Source organism: Cryptosporidium andersoni (assembly GCF_001865355.1).
Source record: "Cryptosporidium andersoni isolate 30847 chromosome Unknown contig_16, whole genome shotgun sequence".
Taxonomy (NCBI): Eukaryota; Apicomplexa; class Conoidasida; order Eucoccidiorida; family Cryptosporidiidae; genus Cryptosporidium; species Cryptosporidium andersoni.
Window position 1 is genome coordinate 53,031 of NW_027122831.1, and position 23,027 is coordinate 76,057.

General features: G+C 28.8%; 12 protein-coding genes across 12 annotated transcripts; 6 read left to right on the top strand and 6 right to left on the bottom strand.

Annotated features, from left to right (window-relative positions):
• Positions 1-48: 48 nt before the first annotated feature.
• Positions 49-482, bottom strand: cand_020860 (uncharacterized protein; the record flags this gene model as incomplete). Its single annotated transcript, XM_067212316.1, has 2 exons — positions 49-190; positions 247-482. The coding sequence occupies 2 exons, from the start codon at positions 480-482 to the stop codon at positions 49-51; spliced, it is 378 nt and encodes a 125-aa protein (XP_067068950.1).
• A 573-nt stretch (positions 483-1,055) lies between these two features.
• Positions 1,056-3,869, top strand: cand_020870 (uncharacterized protein; the record flags this gene model as incomplete). The annotated part of the gene is made up of 1 exon (XM_067212317.1): positions 1,056-3,869. One exon carries the CDS (start codon positions 1,056-1,058, stop codon positions 3,867-3,869), a length of 2,814 nt encoding a protein of 937 aa, XP_067068951.1.
• A 119-nt stretch (positions 3,870-3,988) lies between these two features.
• On the top strand, positions 3,989-4,770 carry cand_020880 (TATA-box-binding protein; the record flags this gene model as incomplete). The annotated part of the gene is made up of 2 exons (XM_067212318.1): positions 3,989-4,200; positions 4,254-4,770. The coding sequence occupies 2 exons, from the start codon at positions 3,989-3,991 to the stop codon at positions 4,768-4,770; spliced, it is 729 nt and encodes a 242-aa protein (XP_067068952.1).
• A 13-nt stretch (positions 4,771-4,783) lies between these two features.
• cand_020890 (ubiquitin-conjugating enzyme family protein) lies at positions 4,784-5,299 on the bottom strand (the record flags this gene model as incomplete). Its single annotated transcript, XM_067212319.1, has 1 exon — positions 4,784-5,299. The coding sequence occupies one exon, from the start codon at positions 5,297-5,299 to the stop codon at positions 4,784-4,786; it is 516 nt and encodes a 171-aa protein (XP_067068953.1).
• Positions 5,300-5,501: 202 nt separating this feature from the next.
• cand_020900 (ubiquitin carboxyl-terminal hydrolase family protein) lies at positions 5,502-8,975 on the top strand (the record flags this gene model as incomplete). Its single annotated transcript, XM_067212320.1, has 1 exon — positions 5,502-8,975. The coding sequence occupies one exon, from the start codon at positions 5,502-5,504 to the stop codon at positions 8,973-8,975; it is 3,474 nt and encodes a 1,157-aa protein (XP_067068954.1).
• Positions 8,976-9,018: 43 nt separating this feature from the next.
• On the bottom strand, positions 9,019-9,621 carry cand_020910 (uncharacterized protein; the record flags this gene model as incomplete). Its single annotated transcript, XM_067212321.1, has 1 exon — positions 9,019-9,621. The coding sequence occupies one exon, from the start codon at positions 9,619-9,621 to the stop codon at positions 9,019-9,021; it is 603 nt and encodes a 200-aa protein (XP_067068955.1).
• A 535-nt stretch (positions 9,622-10,156) lies between these two features.
• cand_020920 (uncharacterized protein) lies at positions 10,157-11,155 on the top strand (the record flags this gene model as incomplete). The annotated part of the gene is made up of 1 exon (XM_067212322.1): positions 10,157-11,155. The coding sequence occupies one exon, from the start codon at positions 10,157-10,159 to the stop codon at positions 11,153-11,155; it is 999 nt and encodes a 332-aa protein (XP_067068956.1).
• A 66-nt stretch (positions 11,156-11,221) lies between these two features.
• On the bottom strand, positions 11,222-12,907 carry cand_020930 (MOZ SAS family protein; the record flags this gene model as incomplete). Its single annotated transcript, XM_067212323.1, has 1 exon — positions 11,222-12,907. The coding sequence occupies one exon, from the start codon at positions 12,905-12,907 to the stop codon at positions 11,222-11,224; it is 1,686 nt and encodes a 561-aa protein (XP_067068957.1).
• Positions 12,908-14,091: 1,184 nt separating this feature from the next.
• On the bottom strand, positions 14,092-16,572 carry cand_020940 (uncharacterized protein; the record flags this gene model as incomplete). The annotated part of the gene is made up of 1 exon (XM_067212324.1): positions 14,092-16,572. The coding sequence occupies one exon, from the start codon at positions 16,570-16,572 to the stop codon at positions 14,092-14,094; it is 2,481 nt and encodes an 826-aa protein (XP_067068958.1).
• Positions 16,573-16,737: 165 nt separating this feature from the next.
• On the bottom strand, positions 16,738-19,508 carry cand_020950 (mechanosensitive ion channel family protein; the record flags this gene model as incomplete). The annotated part of the gene is made up of 5 exons (XM_067212325.1): positions 16,738-17,004; positions 17,088-17,207; positions 17,268-17,549; positions 17,637-17,742; positions 17,818-19,508. 5 exons carry the CDS (start codon positions 19,506-19,508, stop codon positions 16,738-16,740), a joined length of 2,466 nt encoding a protein of 821 aa, XP_067068959.1.
• Positions 19,509-19,756: 248 nt separating this feature from the next.
• Positions 19,757-21,145, top strand: cand_020960 (uncharacterized protein; the record flags this gene model as incomplete). The annotated part of the gene is made up of 1 exon (XM_067212326.1): positions 19,757-21,145. One exon carries the CDS (start codon positions 19,757-19,759, stop codon positions 21,143-21,145), a length of 1,389 nt encoding a protein of 462 aa, XP_067068960.1.
• A 197-nt stretch (positions 21,146-21,342) lies between these two features.
• cand_020970 (uncharacterized protein) lies at positions 21,343-22,788 on the top strand (the record flags this gene model as incomplete). Its single annotated transcript, XM_067212327.1, has 1 exon — positions 21,343-22,788. The coding sequence occupies one exon, from the start codon at positions 21,343-21,345 to the stop codon at positions 22,786-22,788; it is 1,446 nt and encodes a 481-aa protein (XP_067068961.1).
• Between the last annotated feature and the right edge of the window lie 239 nt (positions 22,789-23,027).

The window sequence follows — 23,027 nt, forward strand, 5'->3', positions numbered from 1 at the left end:
TAACCAAACTAGTCAGGCACAACAGCACATTATGAGTCGAACTACAAGCTACTCAACTTTCCTCTTAGTAAGTAGATCTAGTGATGATAATACACAGCTAGGATTACCTCCCACCACACTACTAGTATCTCCAGGGGGTACATCCACACCCCCAGACTCTCTTAGATATCTTTCAAACTCTGGTATGAAACTAAGGGAGAACAGATTAAGCTGTTAAGACCAAGAAGTACTCACCGATAAACTTACACCATGATGCATGCTGAAAATACAGATAGAAGGATTGTAAGTATAGCTAATAGCTTCACATGAAGAAATTGTTCATATTTATAGGCTATTATAGTCATTATCAATGATACTATAGATAGAAATAGACATGTAATATTTAAAACCTTTAAAATAAATCTCTGGTCAATCCCAAAGAGTTTCTCAAAGATATCTACATTTGTATATTTATCAAGGAAATTCTTATATCGCTCACTCATTTTAAATATCAATATAATAAATTAGTCAAGCTCATCCTGGCCTTTAAAAAGTAAAAAAAGAGTACACGGCGCCTAGATATAACTAATAAAAAAGTGACGATTCCTCCCCATTTTTACAAAATACTTACAGATTTATAACATTGAATTATAACTAGCTAGAGCTTTTACACCTTACCTAATATAACTTTATATTGGAGTTTTGATTACTTAAATTCTTAGGAGAATGGAAACAACTATTACTAGTATAAAGTGTATATGTCGAATATAGAATTAGTATGGAATTTTTTTTTTTTAATTAGATATTTAGTAATTCATCTGTTTTAGAGTATATTCAGATGTTAAACTTTATTCTAAGCCTGTCAGGATTTTGTATGGCCTAAATAGTCTAGAATGTTATTATTACTTTAATACGATTGTCCACTTGACAATAAATGTAGATGATGCGTATGTGGGGTTTTTTCTTTATTTCCTTTTTTTTTTTCTTTTAAAAATACTTAAAAAAATTTGAGAAGGTAGAGGGGAGAATAAACTAAAATAAAACAAATTAAAGCTTGTAGTGTAGCATTTTAAGGAATGTTGGATATAAAAGATGATGAATATAATTCCCTATGGGCTGAATTACAGTGGCCTAGTGATAAATTTGAAAGAGTAATGAAATGTTTTCGTAGATATGCAGGTGTAAATGAAGGTCTAGATAGGAAACATTTAACAGATCTTTTGTTAGATATAGGCAAGAGCTGTTACACAATTCGTGGAGGTATAAAGTCTTTGACAGAAAGGGGAGATTTATGCTCCATTATGAGTGGAGGAGATCATATAAATGGATCACAATTTATGTGTTTAGCTGCTTTAATGGATAATTCAACACCTCATTCTACAAGTAGTCCAGCAGGGATGCTTAGACTTCAACTAATATATTTGTACTATGATAATAATTCTAAAGGTTACTGGGATTATAATGATTGGTATAATTTAATGACTGATATTCAATATCCAGCAGAAAATAGCGAGAAGCTAGTGCCATATCCTTTATCAGATAATCGAAAAATAAAATTTAGTACTCTAAAGAAATTGGTAGAAACAAGGAGACTACGAGGAACATCCCAATTATTACGAGTATCATTTGAAGGTAAGAAGAAGAAATGTATATATAATAGGAATGAAGAGAATATATCAAATATAAATATTGAGAAGCCGAATGTAGAGATATCTATGGATACTCACAGATCATCTACATTTTGTGATGATAGTAATGTTAAGAGTAAGGAAGTAAATAATAATATATTAAATGAATCTTCAAACAAAACAATATTATCAGTAGCTAATTCTCTATATAGTGGAATTAATAATAATCAGGTTTCATATATTCCTGTAATACCACCTGTCCCAATTCTTCCAGTAAATCCTGAAAATACCCCTGTAAGATGTTCGGGATCTTATGTTCCTCATCCGGTAATATATCAAAATAGATTAAATTATTCTATATCAATACCGTCAGGGATATCTTTAGGATCTCCAGTTCCTATATCAGGAGTTCCTGTATCTATGATTTCCCCAGTAATACCACAAAATATATATCAAGTAAGGCCTATGGGACAAATACATAATGTGAATGTTCAAGATAGAAGGCATACACAGATGATGCATCCAATGCAAAATATTAAGAATATGCAACCATTACAAACTTTGGGACAATCTTTACAAAATATTGGACGATCTCTACAACCTATAGGACAGACACTTGGGAAATCTGTACAATCTATGGGCCAATCTTTAATTTCAATGATACCTAAGGTATTACCAGTGCAATCAAATGTTAATACATCTCGAATTTATAGGGAGAAAAAGGTCGATGTAAAAACATCACTAAATAGTGATATAAATCCAAGAGGATATAGACATGAAGTTCTTAAACCTGTAATGGAGAATTCTGAATTAAATGAAATGAATCTAACCAGTTTACAACATACATCGATGCCAAATATTCATTCTACATATTCTAATGATCATTATCCAATGTCTATTGATGTATTTAAATATTCAAATTTACAAGTAATGAAGGATCAACAAGAATTAATAGATAATAAAGATTCAAGTCCTAAATTTAATTTGAATAGTATTGAAGCAGATTCAAATATTAAAGATGGAGTTGCAAATTTATCATCTGAAATTTCTGTAGCTAATAAGAATCAGAAGTCTAGTTTAAATAAAATTCCAGCTAAGCAAATAACAACTTCTTTTACATTTTTAGAACAATTAGTCTATGAGAATATAACTACAGATATGAATATTACTGAAACAATTATAAAGAAGCATAATGAAATGTTTGTAATGGATCTAGATGAAGTGAAATCTTTTGGGAACTTAATAATTATTAAGACAATGGATCAATTTATGTTAACTTTTGCTTTAGAGTGTATTTTAAATCATGAAATTATGAATGTAGAAGACAGTAGTACCAAATTAGATTCTGGTATATCTGTAGATGAAATTCAAGAGAAGATTCAAAAATTGATAGAATTATATCATCGTATATATCGTATAATGTATGAAGATTTTAAGGGACAATATAAGAAACGTATTAACTCAAATAATATACTTAGTGAATACAAGAATGATATAGATGAGATTTATTCTTATATACCTTATATAGTCAAAGAAGTTTGGAATATAATTCAGAAATCAATAGCAGATTATCAAATTGATTCAATAGAAACTATCAAAGATATCTGTGTTGTGTATTATCACTATATAGTTGATATGAATGGAAAAACTAATAGTATTGTGAAATATCACTCCATTGATGATATGATTGATATTGTGAAAAAACGATATATTCTTGCAATGAAAATGCTCTCTTTAAATAAATATACTAAAGATAAAATTAAAAATGGATTATTATCAACTCCTAAAACTATAAATTCTACATATATGAATAATCATACTTCAAAAATGGATGAACAAATATCTATCTCTTATAGAAATGAGAATTTTAAAATTAATTCATCAGTTTATCCACTTCCAACAGCTACGTCATCTCCCATTAGAATAAAACAGGATGATTTATTTAGTGATGCTTCAATAAATATAGAGAATAAGAGTAGAAAGCTATTACAAGAACATTATTCAGCTCCTAGTATAGTCCCTTGTTTAGTAGAAGCCAATTCTAATTTTAATGATAGTAATAATGAAAATAATGAAGCTAATGTCTACATAAATAGTCAACATGGTTATTCCTCAAATATACCTTACAAGCAATATACTAGTTATAATAAACTCCCAATAAGTTCAGCAAGTGCAAACAGTTCTAATGAGGATCTATTGATTGATAGAACTCCTATGGCTAGAGTTGAAAGAAAATCAAGAGTACCTTCAAAGTTACAGTGATAAATACAATATAATATTTTGGGGATTCGTCCTAAACATGCGCCAAAGACAATTCATTAATATATTTACGTGTAATTTATAGGTTTTTCCCCTCTTTGAAATAAAGAATAACAAGATTAATGAATATAAAAAGTGAAAGGGATTTTATAAATATGGATGATGATGAAGAATTTGTGTCTAATATTGAAGTTCAGATTCCTAGTCAACCTATGGTTTTAAATATATATAATGTAATGGCTAGTGCTTATTCAGGAATAAATATAGACTTAGATTGGTTTGTAGAATCATTCGGGAACACTTATTATGAGCCATGTGAATTTCCTGCAGCAAGGTAAGTAGATTTAATAGGACTTTATAGTCAAATTAATTAAATTATTATATCAGAGTTGATATTCAACATTTAGAATCTAATAGTATTGTAACTATGTCAGTATTTTCAAATGGAAAACTTCAAGCTACTGGAGGAGCTACAGTAGCTGCTTCAAAAGTTTCTATGAAGAAGTTGATAATAAAATTAAGGCGTTTAGGAATGAATAAGGCAAAGTTACTCAATTTCGAAGTTCATAATATTCAAGCAGTTGTAGATGCTGGATTTCCAATAAACTTAAGGTTATTATGCAGTAATTATATTTATGTTGATTATGAACCTGAAAGAAATCCAGGTGCAAAAATTAGAATCCCTCCAGATTACATTAATGATAAGGAGTGTAATCCAGAATATTTACATAAAAAGACATTGGCATCTCAATACAATAATGGATCTAAATTAAAAATTGAAATTGTAACATTAACTGTTCATTTCTCAGGGAAAATTGGGATGGCAGGAGCAAGGAGCATTAACAGTCTTGATAAAGTATTAAATTATATAAAACCTTACTTAATAAAATCTAGACTGACATGATTTCTATCTTTTTCTATATATTAAATAATTTGTTGTTAGTCTCTTGGAATAATATAGGGTTAATATTTATTATATCAGCTGCTTCTTTATTTAAAGGATCTGTAGTACTAGGTTCTATTAATAAGTTTAATAATCCACATATTATTATAGTTATTGAAAGTATAGGTTTCCAATCTTCACGTAGGCAATTTAAGCATATATTACCATTTTCATCTATATTAGGGTGAAATAGTTTCGTTAAACACTTTACTTTTGGAGCTATATGAGGATATCCAAGTGGTATCTTAAAGTTAAATTCTATGCATCTATTTTTCCAGTAACCTTCTTGTGGTGTTATATATACACTAAAACATCTATATTTACTTAAAAGATCACCTATTAGATCAAAATCATAACATTCTATTTGACCACTTAATTCTATATATTTTTCATCTCCAATACGTAATATACAATAGTCAGGTAAATCCAGTTGTTCAAATTCTTTCTTAAGCCTCAAAAGAGATGGTTCTATGCACAAGTTTAGGGACATATTAAAAGCATATTATATGAATAATCAAATATATACATTTATAGTATTATTGCGACAGATTATTGTTAGACAAGTTTGATCTATTAAACTCTAATTTTAGGGGTCTTAAACTTGTGACACTAAATTAGAAATATACAACAAATTAGCGCTAAATATGCAAATATCTTTGTGGTAATATAAAGTGAGCTGAGATAACCTTAAAATGGAAATTGAGCAGCTTGTGGATTGTCTTAGAGAGCATTCAAATTTACCAAACTATAGTATATCTTATTATTTAAAAATATATGGACAATTGGATGAGTGTGCACAAAATGAAGTCTTTAAATACTTATTTAACTCTTGGGGATCAAAAATATCTGTATATGAGGACTCTGTACTTATAAAAAAGCTTTTTCAAGTCAGTGATAAATATAACCAGATGTCAAAACAGGAATTTGCACTGCAACTTATATGTATGCTGCATAGTACCTCACTCAAATCCGTTATAGCAAGATGCTGCAGTTCTATTGATAAAAGTAGTATATTTGACATAATATGCAATTTTTTAACATTAGGGACTTCATTTTTCATTGGATCTTTAGAAAATAAAGATCTTGATATAAGCTTGGAAAAAAGAGAATATATAAGGAGATTGTGGGATATGTTAGGTAATACACTCGGCTTGTTCGATGATTCTATTTACTATATTTTTGAGTATAATGAATCACTTTATCAAATAATTAGAATTATCTTTAAATATATTGAATATGAATCTTTTAATATGTTCTTATCTTCAGATCAACATTCCAAATATTGTTGTACTGAGGAAAGTAATTATTCACAAAAAGATAAAAATTATACTAATACAATATGTGTCTGTGAAAATTGGCGTGTTTTCCTAATACAGCTATTAATAACCACAAATAAAACTCAGAAGTTGAAAGATCTGGGTATATTTTATGAGATTATGAAAAATTTATACAAATATCCAGTATCCCATTTTTTATCTCAAAAGACAATAATGGAAATTGCAAAATTTTGGATTTATTTAGTTAGAAATAATTCTTTTCATTATACAAACAAACTTCAAAATGAAAAGAAACCATTGGATCAGATGCATTGGACTAGTGTTGCATCTTGTGCACCATTTATTGGAGTAAATATTACAATACCACTAATAAAATCTCTTCTAAATTATAAAGAATTAGGATATGAGGAACAGTCAAATGAATATTGGAGTATAATAAGGGCTCCAATATTGATATTTTTTTTGTTATGTCGTAGTATTATTTCTAATAATGATATAATAAGCAACTCGGATTTAGACTTCGCAGTACATACATTAAGAAGAATTTTAGACACTTATTCAAACACTTTAATAATGAATATTCAAGTTTTCATTGGAATTCTGTGTTGTATTTGGCCATTAGAATCATTGTGTAACTATCAAGAATTATCAAGAAAGGAGCAGGATAAATTTGAAATATTGAGTATTATTGCATCTAAGATACTCGATAAGTCGCAAAATAATCAGGCACTTGAGTATTTATTAAGATATATATCTTCAGAGTTGACTAGTAATGGAATTTCTAATTCATTAACAATAGCTGGAGAGGAATATAAACTACGTTATGCAAAGTTGTTTAGCAATTCACTCTATACTGGATGTCAAAAGTATTCACCTTCTCTTTGTAATTTATGGTTAAATCTCAAAAATAAACAGATCAATTATTTTGATAGTGATACTTGTAAATATTCTGATATAAATTCAAAGAATTTAAATTCTCCTTGTGAGCCTTATGTATCCGAGGACTTTACAGCTAAATTGTCAAATAGTAAACGAGGAGTAGGAATAGTAAATATGGGTAACACCTGTTATATTGCTAGTTTGTTACAAGCTTTGCATTTGACAAAACTATTTATATCTACTTTATCATATTCGTCAACATGGATCCTTAAGAATAATCCAAATAGTTTACAAACCTTAATTTGTATACCTTCTTTGGGCTCTACGACTGATAATACTAAAAATATCCTTTCTTCTAGCTACTTAAAAGTTACTCCATATTTACATAAAAATGATGTAGCTTATGAATTATTACAAGTTTTGTGTTATTTAACTCTTTCAGAACGAGTTAGCATTAATATTTCCCAAATGAAATTCTTAATACCTTTGGAAACTTGCATGGAACAACATGATGTAACAGAGTATGCTCATTTATTATGGAGTCAGTTGGCTTGCTCTAACAATACCTCTGAAGAAGCTAAACAAAGAGAAATGAGTGAAATGAGTTATACAGATGTTCCACAATTTACATTTGGGGGTGAAGTGATTAGTATGTTAGTATGCAATAATTGTACCTATGAAAGTTATCATAAAGAAAAGTTTATGGATATAGGGCTCGCAGTAAATAATAGAAGTAGCAATTGGTCAAAAGTAATTAAAATTCAAGATTTAGACTTAACTCCAAAAGAATTTCAAGAACGTGATACATTTTCAAATTCATCTCATGAGTGTAACTCAAAATCTAAGGATTACTGTATAGATATAATTCAAGAAATTATAACTTCTTCCTCCTCAACTTCAACCATTATCAATGATCAGGATTTATCAGATGGTTCTACACAAGACTCAAATACAACAGTAGCCACAGCAACAATGATATCTGTTTTATCTAATTTAGAAGATAAGCATGATGGGATATATAGCAGGGTAGATAGTGGATCAGAATTTAATTATACAAGCTTTTCAGGAAATACAATTGTGATAAACTCCCCTACTACAGACAAAAATACCTATTGTTGGAATAGAGATGGTAAAAATTATGTTGATAATATACATTCAACTTTGTATCAACCTGAAAATAATATAAATATTCTAAAAAGTGATATTGAAAAGACCTATCCGACTTCAAACCCTATATTTCCAGACAAATATAATTGTCAAGAACAAAGTGATTCAAAGTACACTCCCACAAATGTTCTTCAACTCTTGTCTAGTTACTTTTCATCCGAACTTTTGCCTGATTATAGATGTAACTCATGTGGTATTTTGGGGAACACACATAGAAGATATCTTATTCACAAACCTCCTCATATTCTTATCATAGTTCTTAATAGATTTGAGTTTTTACCAAATCAGAATGTTCAGCGCAAGATCAGCAGATTTGTTAAGTTAGACAAAAAGCTTACAATGCATTCAACATCTGTCTATCATGCTGATGAGTCCATTGATGGTTGGATCTTCGAAGATCATAATCAAGAAGACTACAAGGAACGAAGGAATTCAGATTGTGAAACGGAAACAACAACTTCTAATGATATTAAAATTTATGAGTTATATTCCGTAATAGTTCATCAAGGTCATACACCTCATTCAGGGCATTATTTTACAATTGGTAAGAATTATTCAAATAGTGAGAGTTCAATGTGGACAGAGTATAATGATATACAGATATCCTCGTTCCATGAGTCTCAATTAGACTCACATACTAATGGCTATAGTACAGCTTATGTTCTTTTTTATCAACTTACAGAAAATAATGATAGCTTTTGTATACCTCGAGAAATATACTTTGATATTCTGAATGATAATATAACATATTTAATCAACAATGAAGAGAGTCAAATACCACAGAAGCTACTTTTTGCACCCAATAAAGATTTATTTAAATTTTTTGACAAAGGTATATATTAAAGGATAATATCAATTGCTAATACATAAAATATAAAGATGATTTTTAAAAGCAAGGTCTTGAAGTTTTCCGTAGCATAGGTGTTTTACAATCTTTACAAAGTACAGTATTATAGGATATCGGATATGCCATTCTTTCTCCATTGCAAGCTGTACATGGTGTGAATACGCATCCTAAATCTACTTGATTAGTTGATACTAATATCTGGGGACTTACACTTATAATTGTACATTTAACTATATCCCCTGGTCTATAGCAGTCATTTATCCAGTAGGATCCTATAGATTCTAAATGCTCACCTATCAAACCTGAATCAGTAACTTCACTATGCTTACCAATATTCCAGCAACCAATATCTTGTGGTCGTAGTAAACCAAATATACTATCATATTCAACTTTTAAACCTTTATTTATATTTCCGACTAATCTTATTTCCACGCCTTTTCGTGGAAGTACTCTACTTACAACTCCTAACACAATAGATCCTATAGAATAATGAGTTTGAATACTTCCAAGAGATGACTTTAAGCATACTATTGAGGCATAAGTTGTTCCATCCAAACCTTTGTAAACTCCTGAAGACTCCTTTGTATTGCTACTTTCCAAGGCTATCCTCTGGCCTGGAATGACGATGTCATTATCTTCCATCAACTTTATAGTTAAGTTATCCTACTCCCCTATGTATAATTCCGCTACAGATTGCAGCGCCACACACCATTAGACAAAACCCTAAGTTCAATAGAAATCATTTACTTTCAAGCTACTTCAATTTCAAAGATATAGATACTTTAGTACTTCTTAATATGGGGGGGGATATATTCCTGCTGTTTCTTTCCTTTTCTCGTGAAAATCCAAGATCAGCAGGATAAGGATACAGAATAATTTCTATAAAAAGTAAAGTTACTTACATAACTAATTGGAAAATATACAAAGAATAGGGTAGATATTAATTTTAGATAATCTGGATGATCTACTTGAGGAGAAAAGCTTCTTGGACTTTTCTAGAATCTAAATACTAATGGGGGACAGAAGGGGGGTAATACACCACTGTATGTCTATATTGTGGAATAAATAGGTGTGGTGTTAGTTGCAAGATAATTTAGCATACATTAGATTAACCGGGGAATTATATACTGAAACTAGACATTAAGTCAAAATTAAGTTTAACAATATTACTGTCTTCATGTCTATTACTAGAAGGAGGGCAGCTGAAGAGAAGAAAACGAAGGGATCTACTCAGTATAGCAAGGCTAATACTGAAGTAGAAGAAGGCACCATGGCAAATAGACTCCATTATTTACAACATTCCATTTCTGAACTAACTAATATCTTACCATCATATAATATGTATATATTTTGGTCTGCATCAGTTATTGAAAGCTGTTTCTTTTACATATATTTAACATTATTTAGACCGATTCTAAGGCCCTTGATATTTGAAGATTATGGCCATAAGTATCTAATGAATATGCTTAGTAATTTAAGTATTTTCCCACTTTTGCAAGATTATAATTTTGTGAAATTTATAAATGCACTATTCAATTGGTTAGGATCATGGGAAATATCAAACCAAACTCGGTTACTTGGTTTTTCTGCATCATTCATATTTGGTAAAATGATCTATCGAGGTTATGAAGTATGTCCAACTTATTCTATAATAAATTTTTATCTTGGAAAATATCCAAGTTTTTCTACAATGATAATCTCAGTTATTTCATCTTCACTTGGAGGTATTTTAGCTGGTTATTTACTATACTATATGTTAAATGATTTGCAAATATTAGATGAGTCATTACTCCAATCTTTAAGAAATCAATCATTCATTAATTATCCTATACATACATTTTTTGTAGAATTGTTTTTGTCTTTTGTATACAGTCTTGGAGTTAGTATAGTTTGTAGAGCTGGATCCCACTTTTATGGAGCAGCTGAACTTTCTTGGTTCACAAACACAAATTTGGTAATAATTGCAAGGACTCTTAAAGCCCCTGCTCATCTTACTTTGACTTATTCAGCTATGTATGGTGCCTTTTCAGGTGATATACATGGTGCAATAATAACGGGAACAGCCAATATATTCGGAGCCATTCTACTTATTCAATTATTAAGATTACACAACTCTACACCGAAGAGAACTCTAAAGAATAAACAAAGTATTAAAAACAAACAAAAGGAGCTATAATTAGTGATTAACTAAGAATATATTACAATATAGAACCAATTGCAATTGTGACACTAAATTTCTACTTTAAGGTGTCAGGTTACATTCTAAAGATGCTAGGAATTTCTCATATGATACATAGGAGAACTGTGACAAATGTAACTGAGTTGCTGGTTTACCAGTTTTTTGGAGAATTTTTGGAATTTTATGTAGTGGTAGAAATACAAGGCTTTCACCATTGCTTAAATACTTTAGTAGACCAAATTCATTAAGTGTCATCAAAATGTCACTACATTCAATCCGGGTCATTTCGCTTAGTTGCTGTATAGTAATAAACTTTGGAGCAGGAATTATAGTAGCTTGATTTGATGTCAAATTGCTTTGTTTTTCACTAGCTGCACTCTTCTTATCTTTTTGTTTTGTTGATGACCTCGTAGTCCTTTGAGGTATTTGGTTAGCTGTTGCTAGGAACTGAGCTTGTTGAATTGAATTTCCAAGTATACTAGTTTCATTTTGATCACTTTTATGTGATAATATCACATTTTGTTTATTATCAATCAATAGTTGAAGCAAAATATACCCCCAGTATGCAATATAGGAGACTCTTCCCAAATCTGAAAGTGGCCTCTCTGGTGACCCAGGTTTTTGTTCTAGATGTGATAAACAATATGAAAAATTGATCAAATATTTACCATAACCTTTTCGTTGATATTGTGGCAAAATCATTATACATGAGAGATTATTCTTACTGAATTTTTCTTTTGAAAAGTATCCGACAATATGATATCCATTCTCATCATATTCTGTTAGGATATAAAACAAAAATAAGTGTACTGAATTATAAAGTGTTTTGTGATCTAAAAAAAGTTTAGAAAGAAAGCAGAGGTTTTCACAATATACTCTGGCTAATCTACCATCAACTTCAAACATTGATAATCCATTACAACGTAATAATTCATTACCAGGAGGATAAAACATAAAGCACCCTTTTTGATGTCTATTGTATTCGCTGGGATAGCGAAAAAAAGATAGACAATATTCACATATATATAAAATATCGCTATTTTGAACCTCTTTTGGATATGGAGAGTAGTACCATGTATCTACCATATAAGAACCCATAGCAATTTTTCCAATTGTCTTAACTTTAGTTAGTTCCTCATGTTCTTTAAGATACTCTTCGTCCATTCCATCGTGGGCAATATCATGGTAATAGGGAATTTCACATATAATCACATCCTCCTTTGCTATACACAAAGCATTATGAGTTAGCTTTAAACCAGTTTGTTCATCCAAGGTTTCGTTTGAGGTTTCATAATTGGGTTTACTATGTGGAAGAGGAAGGTAATCATTTGGTATAACACGTAGCGATTCCCAGGCTAGCCAACAATCTAAACGTCTATCAGTACCCTCCCAATGTATATAATAGTCATAGCTCGCTGTAACATCTGAGGAAGTTTCATTAACTTTGTTTCCTCGTTTCTTGCGACAGTGAATAACTACAGCTGGACGCCAAATTCTTATGAGGCTTGAGTCGGATGGATTCATACCTTCAGGTAATTTAAGTAAAGGGATTCCTACTCCACGGGTACCTATTTTCTGACGATATTCACAACCCATTATCTGTGTTTTAGGGAGTAATGCTCCAGGAAATTGATTCATATACATATCTAATCCAGACATTCCATTCTTCGATTGCTTGCTTTCACTAGAAGATACCTTATATCCTTTTTTAAGAACTGCTGATGCTGAACCATCCTTATTCTTTGTCATTACCTAACGCTCTCCGGAAATCAAATTAAAGATGACTTCTGTTATGAATTATTTATTTCACTAAGATAATATTTACAATATTGAAAAGAAAATAGGCGCTCAAGTGCTTAAATTCTAATTGCAAATACCAAATTACTTTCTTGATTATTCATCTGCGAAATTTTCTATATAAGTATGAGTTAAGAACCACCTTTATATTCTATAAACTTCAAATTTCATTTCAAACAGTAATATTATACATTTTCAGTTTTATATTAGCAAATAGTTAATTAAAATTTGTACAAAAGCTGTCTCCATATTTACCGGAATGCTTTAATATAAAATAAGCTTCTCAATGAATCAAATTAGCATTAAATTTAGCAATATAAATCTATCAGTGTCTGAGATCGTATTTCTCCAATTTATCTGTGGTAGCTCTCTACAGTGTCATTTAAAGGTTTAACTTGTACAAAAATTGTACACTTAAAGACTTGTTGCTCATCAAGATAATATATCAAATTTAGTTTAACTTGATGCCATCATCATTATTGGATAATTCAAAAATTTCCAATAACTTGTTTTATTACACATACATAGTCCCATTTTAAATTTAGTATAAGTTCCTCAAATCAATAAATACACTATCATAAATTATTCAAGTTACATAATATTAATAGAAAGTATTATAATTCATAATGAAAATAAAGCTCTTCAGATCTTTTCATTTACACTTTTAATTCGGATAATATTGATCAAAAATATTTTTGAATCCAAGTATTACATGTCATTTCTATAAGTTTCTGCTTTTTATACTCATAAATTACAATAACTTATTGATTTATCTAATTATAAGTAAATCTCCAAATTATTTATAGTAACAACTAAATTTATTAGAATCAGCTTATAATCACTTTTGTATTCAATAATAATATTTCGATTTTTACAATTCTCCGTCGAAGCATCTAATGCACATTCTTATAAAATTAGCTTATTTATCCTTAAATCTTTCTAAACATTTCGAGCTCAAATAATCATTTATAGTTCCATTTAGTATAAGCATATAAATAATAAGACTTCTCAAGTTAAAGATGCATTAAAATACTTTTTTTTTGTATAAATATCTAAGTTCAACTTCTTCTTTATATGAAAAAAGCTAGTTGGTTGCTATCCTATCATAAACTTATGTACATAATATTATGTCCAATTCAAATTATTTTTGCATCATATAACTTTTCGGATATGCTGGAAGTAAGGCTCCCTATATAATCAAAATTCCTTATCAAAGGATGTGATATATCTTTTACCAAAGATGCAAATTTCACATCCAACCAATTACAATTAAATTTATTCACCATATATGTAGGGAAAATCTTCTTAATTTCTGTATTGCTTAGGCAAAACAAACAATAATAACAATATACTGAAATCAAAATGGCAGGTATCTGCTCAGTATTTATTCCAAATAATTTATTTATACTTTCCTGTATTAATATCACATAATCACTTGGGATTAAATTACTTTTTCTAGTTTCAGTTCTCAAGTTAGAAAAATTAAAAGCTTTATCTGTATTTAGTCTAAAACTTTTACTTAGTACTGGTGTGCATGTATTACATGCAAAAAAGTTGCATGTATTAGACTCAGATTGAATATTAAAAATCCAAGTTTCCAATTTTCTATCCCATGGTAAATTTATCAAATTCCTTAGTATTGGAAATATTTCTTGACCAAAAAGGTAAATTGAACTAAAGTATGGAGGTAAACTTGGATTTTCCGGAGAAGAGATGATTTCTGGGAAAAAGTAAAATAGTGATTTAATTATACCTTTCTGTGTAAAAAAAAATAAAATAAATTTAGATTCATTTCCTGAATAGGTAGATAAGTTACTTGAATTATTTTGTTTTAAAGACTCACGGATTGAAAGAGATTCTTGTTTAGAGGCTTCAGGTAATTGGAATTTATATTTACCATCCTGATCTATGATCAAAATATAAGATAATGGAATATTAAGCGAAGATTCAATTAGAGACCACGATGCTCCTTGGAATTTACTTAGTGGGGGGCTATTTGAGGTTTCAAGTATGCAAAGTTCCATGAGCAATATAAGCCTCTCTAAGTATAAAGAATATAGTGCGAGCTCTGTCATATCTGAAAAAAAATTTGTATTGGAATACAAAATATTAATTTGAGTTAGTCTATCAATCAATATATGCCTTTTAAGTCGAATTTGCAAATCTTGATTATGTATTATTTCTGGTATAAATATACGGATTAACTTTAAAAATGTAGTAATGGACTCATCAGATGACCAATTAATACAAAGATCATATATTTGGCACTGTTCACATAGTATTGCTGGTACTACTGAGCACTGATCATCATCAAGATCAAATTCAGTAGTTACTTGATCTGCTAATAGTGGGACTTTATTAGACAGTTTTAGTAGGGCATTCTGAACATCTTCAAATAGTTCATCACATTCACAACATTCTTGAAGGTATATGGCTGGATCACAAATATCTGTTTCAATTAACCAAAGGGAATAGTCCATAATTACACGACATCTTAGTTTAATTGAACTCATTTCTAATTTTAAATCTTCAAGTAGACCTTCATAATATAAAGGATCAATAATATGAGTAGCTAAAAATGGGCCATAAAAATCTGGGCTATTATAAATATGCTGTACAAAAGATGTGATATCTTTGGAAAGTAAATATAAAGCACCAAGTTCATGTTGTAATACATTTTCTGGTTGATAGTTCATCATAGAAGCCTTCTTTTTGCAGTCTATAGATTTGGTACTTTCAATATTTGTTTGATTGTCTGAAACTTCCTTTCTACATTCCATGTATACATCCAAAAACTCTGAAAAATTATCAATACCAATTCCATTGACATATACAGTTGAAAAGACAAATGCCTCTAGCCATGATTTGGCTATCTGCTGAATAATATGTCCATCACCAGTAAATGCATCGATACATGGACGTACAAGTGGTGGAAGCTGGTTTTTCAAGCTTAATAAATCACTGGATAGCTTAGTTTTTGGACATTTATACTTTAAATCATTGATAGTAAGTAAGTGACACAAAGCAACAACATTATGATCTTCTGGGAAAATGTTTCTTAATGTTGAAGTAAATATACCCAACTCTCCTAGCAATAAAGTTCTTATTAATAAATTTGTTAATCTTGTTTCAACTGACTCATTTGAACCATAACATATCTTAGTGGGGGATTCTGAACCAAAGTGGTTATTAACTTGTAAATTCTCATTTCCTTCCAAGTATTCATCTGCAGCTTGTGTTAATGAGCTAATTATTTTGGAAGAGCAATCATAAAGCCCATATTTTAAATACCACTTAAACAAATTTAGAGAAAATTCATCAGACCTTGAATAGTAAACTAAGTAAAATAATTCATAAATATAAGCACTAAAATAAAAAATATCCATCGAACCGTCAATTTGAGATTGGTCATCGAAAATCCAGCCGATTCTATTAAAATTATCGCCAAAAATATCTCTTATAGTTCTTACATATTTCTCTAGAGTTCTCTCTATTGTTTCATCGCTAGCTATCCTTAAGGTTGTAATAGCTTCATTTTGGAATTCTTCAAAAGTTTCATGTAGAGAAACAGCTGCATATGTCATTAATGTATTACTAGGATCTTCAGTATCGGCCATATTTATGAGCTATGAGTCTAAATAAGTAAGATTTATATTCCGTAGATATATAGAGATGATCTTATTAAGATCAGAAATTCCAAGCCTTCGCTTATAAAATTAGCTGATAGTAAAAAAAATAAACACCTTTGCGGTAAAATCTGAAATCCTTACCCTTATCTGTGATTAATATTTTTCACTCATAGAAATAGGTAATATTGGTTGCATATAATTAACTCCTTGCTTCTTTAAAGTATTGAGAATAAAAAAATTTAGTTTTGTACGAGATTCCCAAAGTGGTCTACTGTTACTCCAAGGCTCCACATGAGTTACCCAAACTGCAACTTCAGCATAGTGCCCTGGTTGTATTGAGTAGCAATAAAAAAAAAGCGAATCTTTTACGAATTCCATTGGTCTATTGTTTACATAAGTCTCCATTTCTTTCTTGAAGTTCTACACAGTGTGAATATATTTTAGAGCAAAATTTATTCATCTTTGTTTCGTATGCTCATCTTTCAGAATTATAGATTACTTACCTGGATTGCAAATGGACTAGCTTCAGAAGATATACGAAATACAATCTCAAGAGTAGCTTGGTGACATCTTCCCTCATTATAAATTGCTTGCTCTGCTAGCCAAGTATGGGGATATGTAACCTACATGAAAAAAAAAGTTGAAATATATATTAAAAAGTTATGAAACCAAAATTTACTTACAGGCTGGTCATGTAATGTGGAGAATACTGTGGAATATGTTCCAATTTTTCTAACATACATTGCTCTATCATTATTAATGCGAATACGATCTCCAATATTATAAGGATTTTGAAATACTATAAAAATAACTGAAGTAAAAAAACTGCTATACATATGACTCAGTGATATAGCTACGGTAGTCAATAATGCTGCCCCAGATATAAAGATAGTGTTGATATTGACTCCTACTACTATTAAAGTAATAACAATCGTGAAGAACCACAAAAATACAGATAACATTCTCTAAAAGGCAAGATTCCAAATTCATGAAATAAATTAAATAAATATCATTAAGAAAAACAAATTTCAAAATTTAATAACTTGACCTACCCTTAAAACATTGGTAATTCCTCTTTGACCATCAATATTACTAATAAGCTTTTTTCTTTGCTCATATGTAGATACAAAACCTCTGATAAATGCACTCTCTGTTATTCTAAATTTGTGAAAAAAATAAAGATTAGTGAATAATTAAATATATTGTATTTATTTGTAAAGAGATTCAACTTACTTCTCATGACCATCTATATTAAAAAGCTTCATAAATATCTCATGATCGTTAGGAAATAAGACTTCAAGTACCTCCTTAGTAATGTATCTATGGAGTTGTTTCTTAGGTATTTTAGATGACAGGAACATATTGCAATTGATTTCTTTGCTTTGAATTCCATTTGAGCTAACAGGAGATAAGTAATTCTCATTATTAAATCTATAAGTATTTACAGCTCCTTCCTCGTTTGAATTATCATCTGCAAATAGCGGTGATGATAAAGAAGGTATAGATGATGCATATACTGAGGGAGTATAGGGCTGGGGAGTTTTCATAGTATTTGTTGAAGCTGTTGTAATTTCATTTGGATTTGCAGTGATATCATATATATTATCCATACTAGGAGAATTAGGATAAATCAATTGCTCATTTATATTTAAAGGTAATGTTGTAGAATTACCCAGAAATTGGTCACTACAAGTAGGGTTGTCGCGAACAATAACTGACTCAAGATTACAATCTAACTTATTAATATTAGACACATTTTTTGAAAACTCATTCCTTTTAAACTTTATAAATTCACTATTCCAACTTATTATATTGTCTGTATTGTGAACTATATCCCAGAATAGCAACTTTGCAAATTCATGAGTATCTTTTTTTGAGAGCAATTCATGCCTTGTATTGTTTACCATAACAGTTACAGGGTATTGTTTGATTAACTGTAAAGCAAGCCAATTATGTATTCTACAAGTTTTAGTTCTCTCTATTACTTTTGATTTTAACATTTGTGGTAACTTGTTAATTCCTTGGGATGGATTCAAGGATTGTTTGATTGGAATAGATGAGTCACAAATAAAGTTACTAGATAAATCAGACCATATTGAGTTCAGTTTCCTAATATAAGAATAAAAAGTTAAGAAATTCACAACTTGAAGGTTCATATTCAATAAGAATCCAGCTGAAAAATAAAACATTATAATATTTAATATTAAATTTCTTAATGCCAGTATAAACATTATATTATGTGACATAACTACAATATCCCTTGTTAATGAATTCATTTTAAATGCTAAAAAAAATGAAAAATTATAGCTTTCTTTCAAATTTTTTAATTGAGAAATCCAAGTAATAACCATTGTACAACACCAAATCAACAAAAAAATATCTGGATCTAAAATACTTTTAAAGGCAATAGTAAATCTTCCTTCTGGAAATAATATTTGAAAAATGATATTCAAAAGCATAGATCTGATTAATAATACTATTAACAATACAAATATATCTATTCCTAAAATTATTCCGACACATTTATATTGGTCTAAATAAACTGAATATGTAAGTTCTAATGTTGACGACCTCTCATGTATAAACCTTTCAATAAGATAAATATACATAAACATTAGACCTAATTGCCATAAAATTGGTGATATTGTAGGACAAAATGACCATAAAATATTACATATCTTCTCAAAACTACTTATGGAGTTATCATCTATATTATTTTCATCATCATCAAGATGTTCAGATTCTCGGATGCTTTCTATACTATTTGTTTTATTGTGATTTTGAACTGGATTATTATTACTATTACAAACTTTATTAGGGATGTTTTTTGGGTCTATTAATGCATTACTATTATAAAGACGATCATTGTAGCTTATATTGTTGATTTCATCATTAAACAGTCCAAGTGTTGTAAATTTACTCATTTTAGCCTCATCATTCTCCTATTTAACTTTGTATTCATTTATTAAAGATCCTAAGATTTCTCTACATAATTTTTGAGACATGTAATTTGTGAAATCGATCAAGGGTTATAAGTCTACTTGCAACATAGCGAGATTATAGATGCTGTAATTACAAAGTGCCGCAATACCTGTGATCGTATCTCGAAATTTAAGCATTACTAAATAATTATATAAAAAGGTTATTAATCAATAAAATTTAAGGGAATTGTATGGGCAATACAGTTAGTCTAGAATTACTTGATAAATCTATTAAAATAGGTGTAATATCAAGATTTAAAAGAGACTGTAAATACAATAATAAAGGGGATTGCTTTACATATAACTCAATTAATGATAAATTTAAGTTTATAAATAATTATGCAAAATGTATAGATATTATTACAAATAATAAATATATTGAAGTATTAAGATCTTTTCCTCTTAATAATTTTTATATAAACTACGATAATTCTGTGGATTTCGAATATAGCTTACTTACTTTTCAGTATTCCATACAGAATATTACTGTATTATTGAACTCTTTGAAGAATTATTTATCAGATATAATATATATTTGTTTTTGTCCAAATAATGATGAAAATTGTGATAATTTTATGGATTTAACAAATATACTATTAGAATATTCAATTGTATACGAAGTTATTAAAACTGATCATATAACATGTATGATTAGAGGTATTGAATTCACACTAAGATACTTTTTAGAACCTATAATATTTAATTATTCTGATAATACTGAATCATTTATTGTTAATTCTTGGAAATGTTTAGATGTAAATGTAATCAATACAGAAATACCAACAGAATGTGAAGCTCACTTAATTGGAGATAAATGGAAACCTTATATATTAGTTGATACTATGTGGAATACTTCTTATTATCATGTAAATTGTGGTTATAAATATGAAGTGATAGGTAGAAGTTTAATTGGTGAATCATCTTTTTGGAATTTATTAAATATCTTGTGTCCAGAAATAGCATCTATTAATGACATAAATTATGCTATTTCAGTAGGAGATATAAGAAATTGTGATATTTTAGTAAATGATATATATGGTACTTCATATAAATCAATAAATTTACATAAGGATAAAATTGCTTCTTGCATGGGAAAACTACAAAGTTATGAAATCAATTCTAGTTTATTTAATATACCCTTACCAAAATATCATTTAGATAATTCTATTTCAAAGTTTTACTATAGAAATTATAATTCATCTAAATCTCTTAAAGATCAATTTAATGTTTATAAAACATGTAAAACCAAATATTATAAATCTAATAATCTATCTGATAATAATACTGAGATTGAATCACTTAAATTCAAGATACATCAAGAAGATATTACAAAAAGCTTGCTTACAATGATTGGACATTCTATTATATATAAAGCATTTATACATGCAGAATTAATTGATGTATCTACTATAATTGTGTCAGGTTTCTATATAATGATTCCTAATTTATTATTAGTTATGCAGAATTCTGTATATAAATGGTCAAATAAGAAAATAAAGATTTACTTTGTTAAGGATCCACATCTTCTTGTATCTGTAGGTTCTATATTTAATTTTATAGCATTACAATATATAAAATAACTAGATATTTAACTCCTATACTTGAACATTTTATTTATTTTAATTTATTTAGTATGACTGAAATCTAAAAATTACATAATTTGGCAAGAATAGGAAATATGAGATACCGCTAGATATATAGTGGAATTTTGTTGCAGTAAAAGAGACAACAAACAATATGAAAGGCAAATATATTGGTATATTATATTTGAAATTAAATGAGTGAAAGGTTTAGACCAGGTGATATTTTCTCCGGTTATTATTTTCCTGGAGTTCTATGTGGCAGAGCCGTCTCCTTCAAAAAGGATATATACCAACTATTACAAAAATATTGGGATGAAATTAGTAAAACACAGTACTTATATGAAGCAAATAAATGTGGAACATTTGGTATTTTATCAAGACTATTTAAAGAAAATCGTTTTAGTAGTATCCACTTTAATACAGAATTGGAACAACACAATGAATGTTTTGAGATTCTTATAGGAGTTACAATAGCGGTATTTAAAATTCAATGCCCATTTGAAATAAGAAAAAGTATTCTTGAAAAGAATTTAGTTCTTCTAGATGATTTAGAACAGGGATTATCTGGATATAATTGCGATAACAAGAATTTGATTGAAATACATCATCGAGTATCAGTTTTATATTTATTATATCTATTATATAGTTCCCAATATTTTATTCCATTAGAAGACTCATTTAAACAACCACCTTCAACATTATATATAAATCCACTTCGTATTCCAATATCTTTAAAGACTTTTTATGGTATATATGAGACATTTAGAGACTGCAGTAAATATGAGGTCTTTCCAGAAGCTAGAGCTATTATTTGGCGTCTTATAAATCATGACATTATTAATATATGCTTATACGATGGTCCTCAATATTATTATAAAGATAGATATGGTAATCCTTTAACTCCAGATTTACTTGAGACAAGATTTTTAAATAATGAAGAGAATATAGAATATGAGGATAAAGTAGATCAACAATTAGATTTTGATAGTTCTAAGATATTTAAAAAGGTTAAGGTTCTCCATGAAAAATTAATACATGAAGCTTCCTTGAACTATGAATTACAAAATAGTATTAAGAAAATATTAAATGATTTGGATATTCATTATAAGCAATGTATTGAATATAGAGATGAGTATTATAGAATTTGTGAAGTTATTAAGAATATACCTAAAAGTGAAATATTTAGCAATAGTGTACCTAGAAAGAAGATAAGAAACTCAAATAATAGCAGAAAGGTAGATTTTGAATATGGTAGAGTGGAAGCAATAGATAATAATGAATCTAATGACAATTTAGACAATTCAGAGTTTGACTTTTACAAAAGCTGGCAGGATTTAAGATGTTTATCAACGATAAGAGATAATGAAGAGGACTTAATTCCTGATAAAGGTTTAGAAGTTATGACTGAAGAAGTAAATGCAGCTAAGAGTATATCTGATATATCTGAAACAACAGAAGTAGGATTAAATTTGGGGAGAGAAGATTCTGAAGTAATAAATCCTCTAGATCTGGACTACGTTTTTAATTCTAATCAAGAGAGAAATAAATTGAATAATGCTACTGTTACTGGTGATAAGGAAGTAGATTATATTTTACAGAGAATAGACATACTAACATCAATAAATCGTACAATCTCTTAATAAAGTTGTACGTAAACTTTTTTTGGGTTTTTTTTTTTTTTTTACTAAGTTATTTATTAAGTTCCTTTTATTAATTTGGAAATTCTCATATTAGTAAATTTACTAGCTTTTCTACAATATTAAAATTAATATATTATATATACTTATTTAGATTTTTTTAAGAGAACTTTGTATATTTATCCAATATTTATAGCTGTCCTATTTTGTTAATATTGATATATATAAATTATGAAAACTAG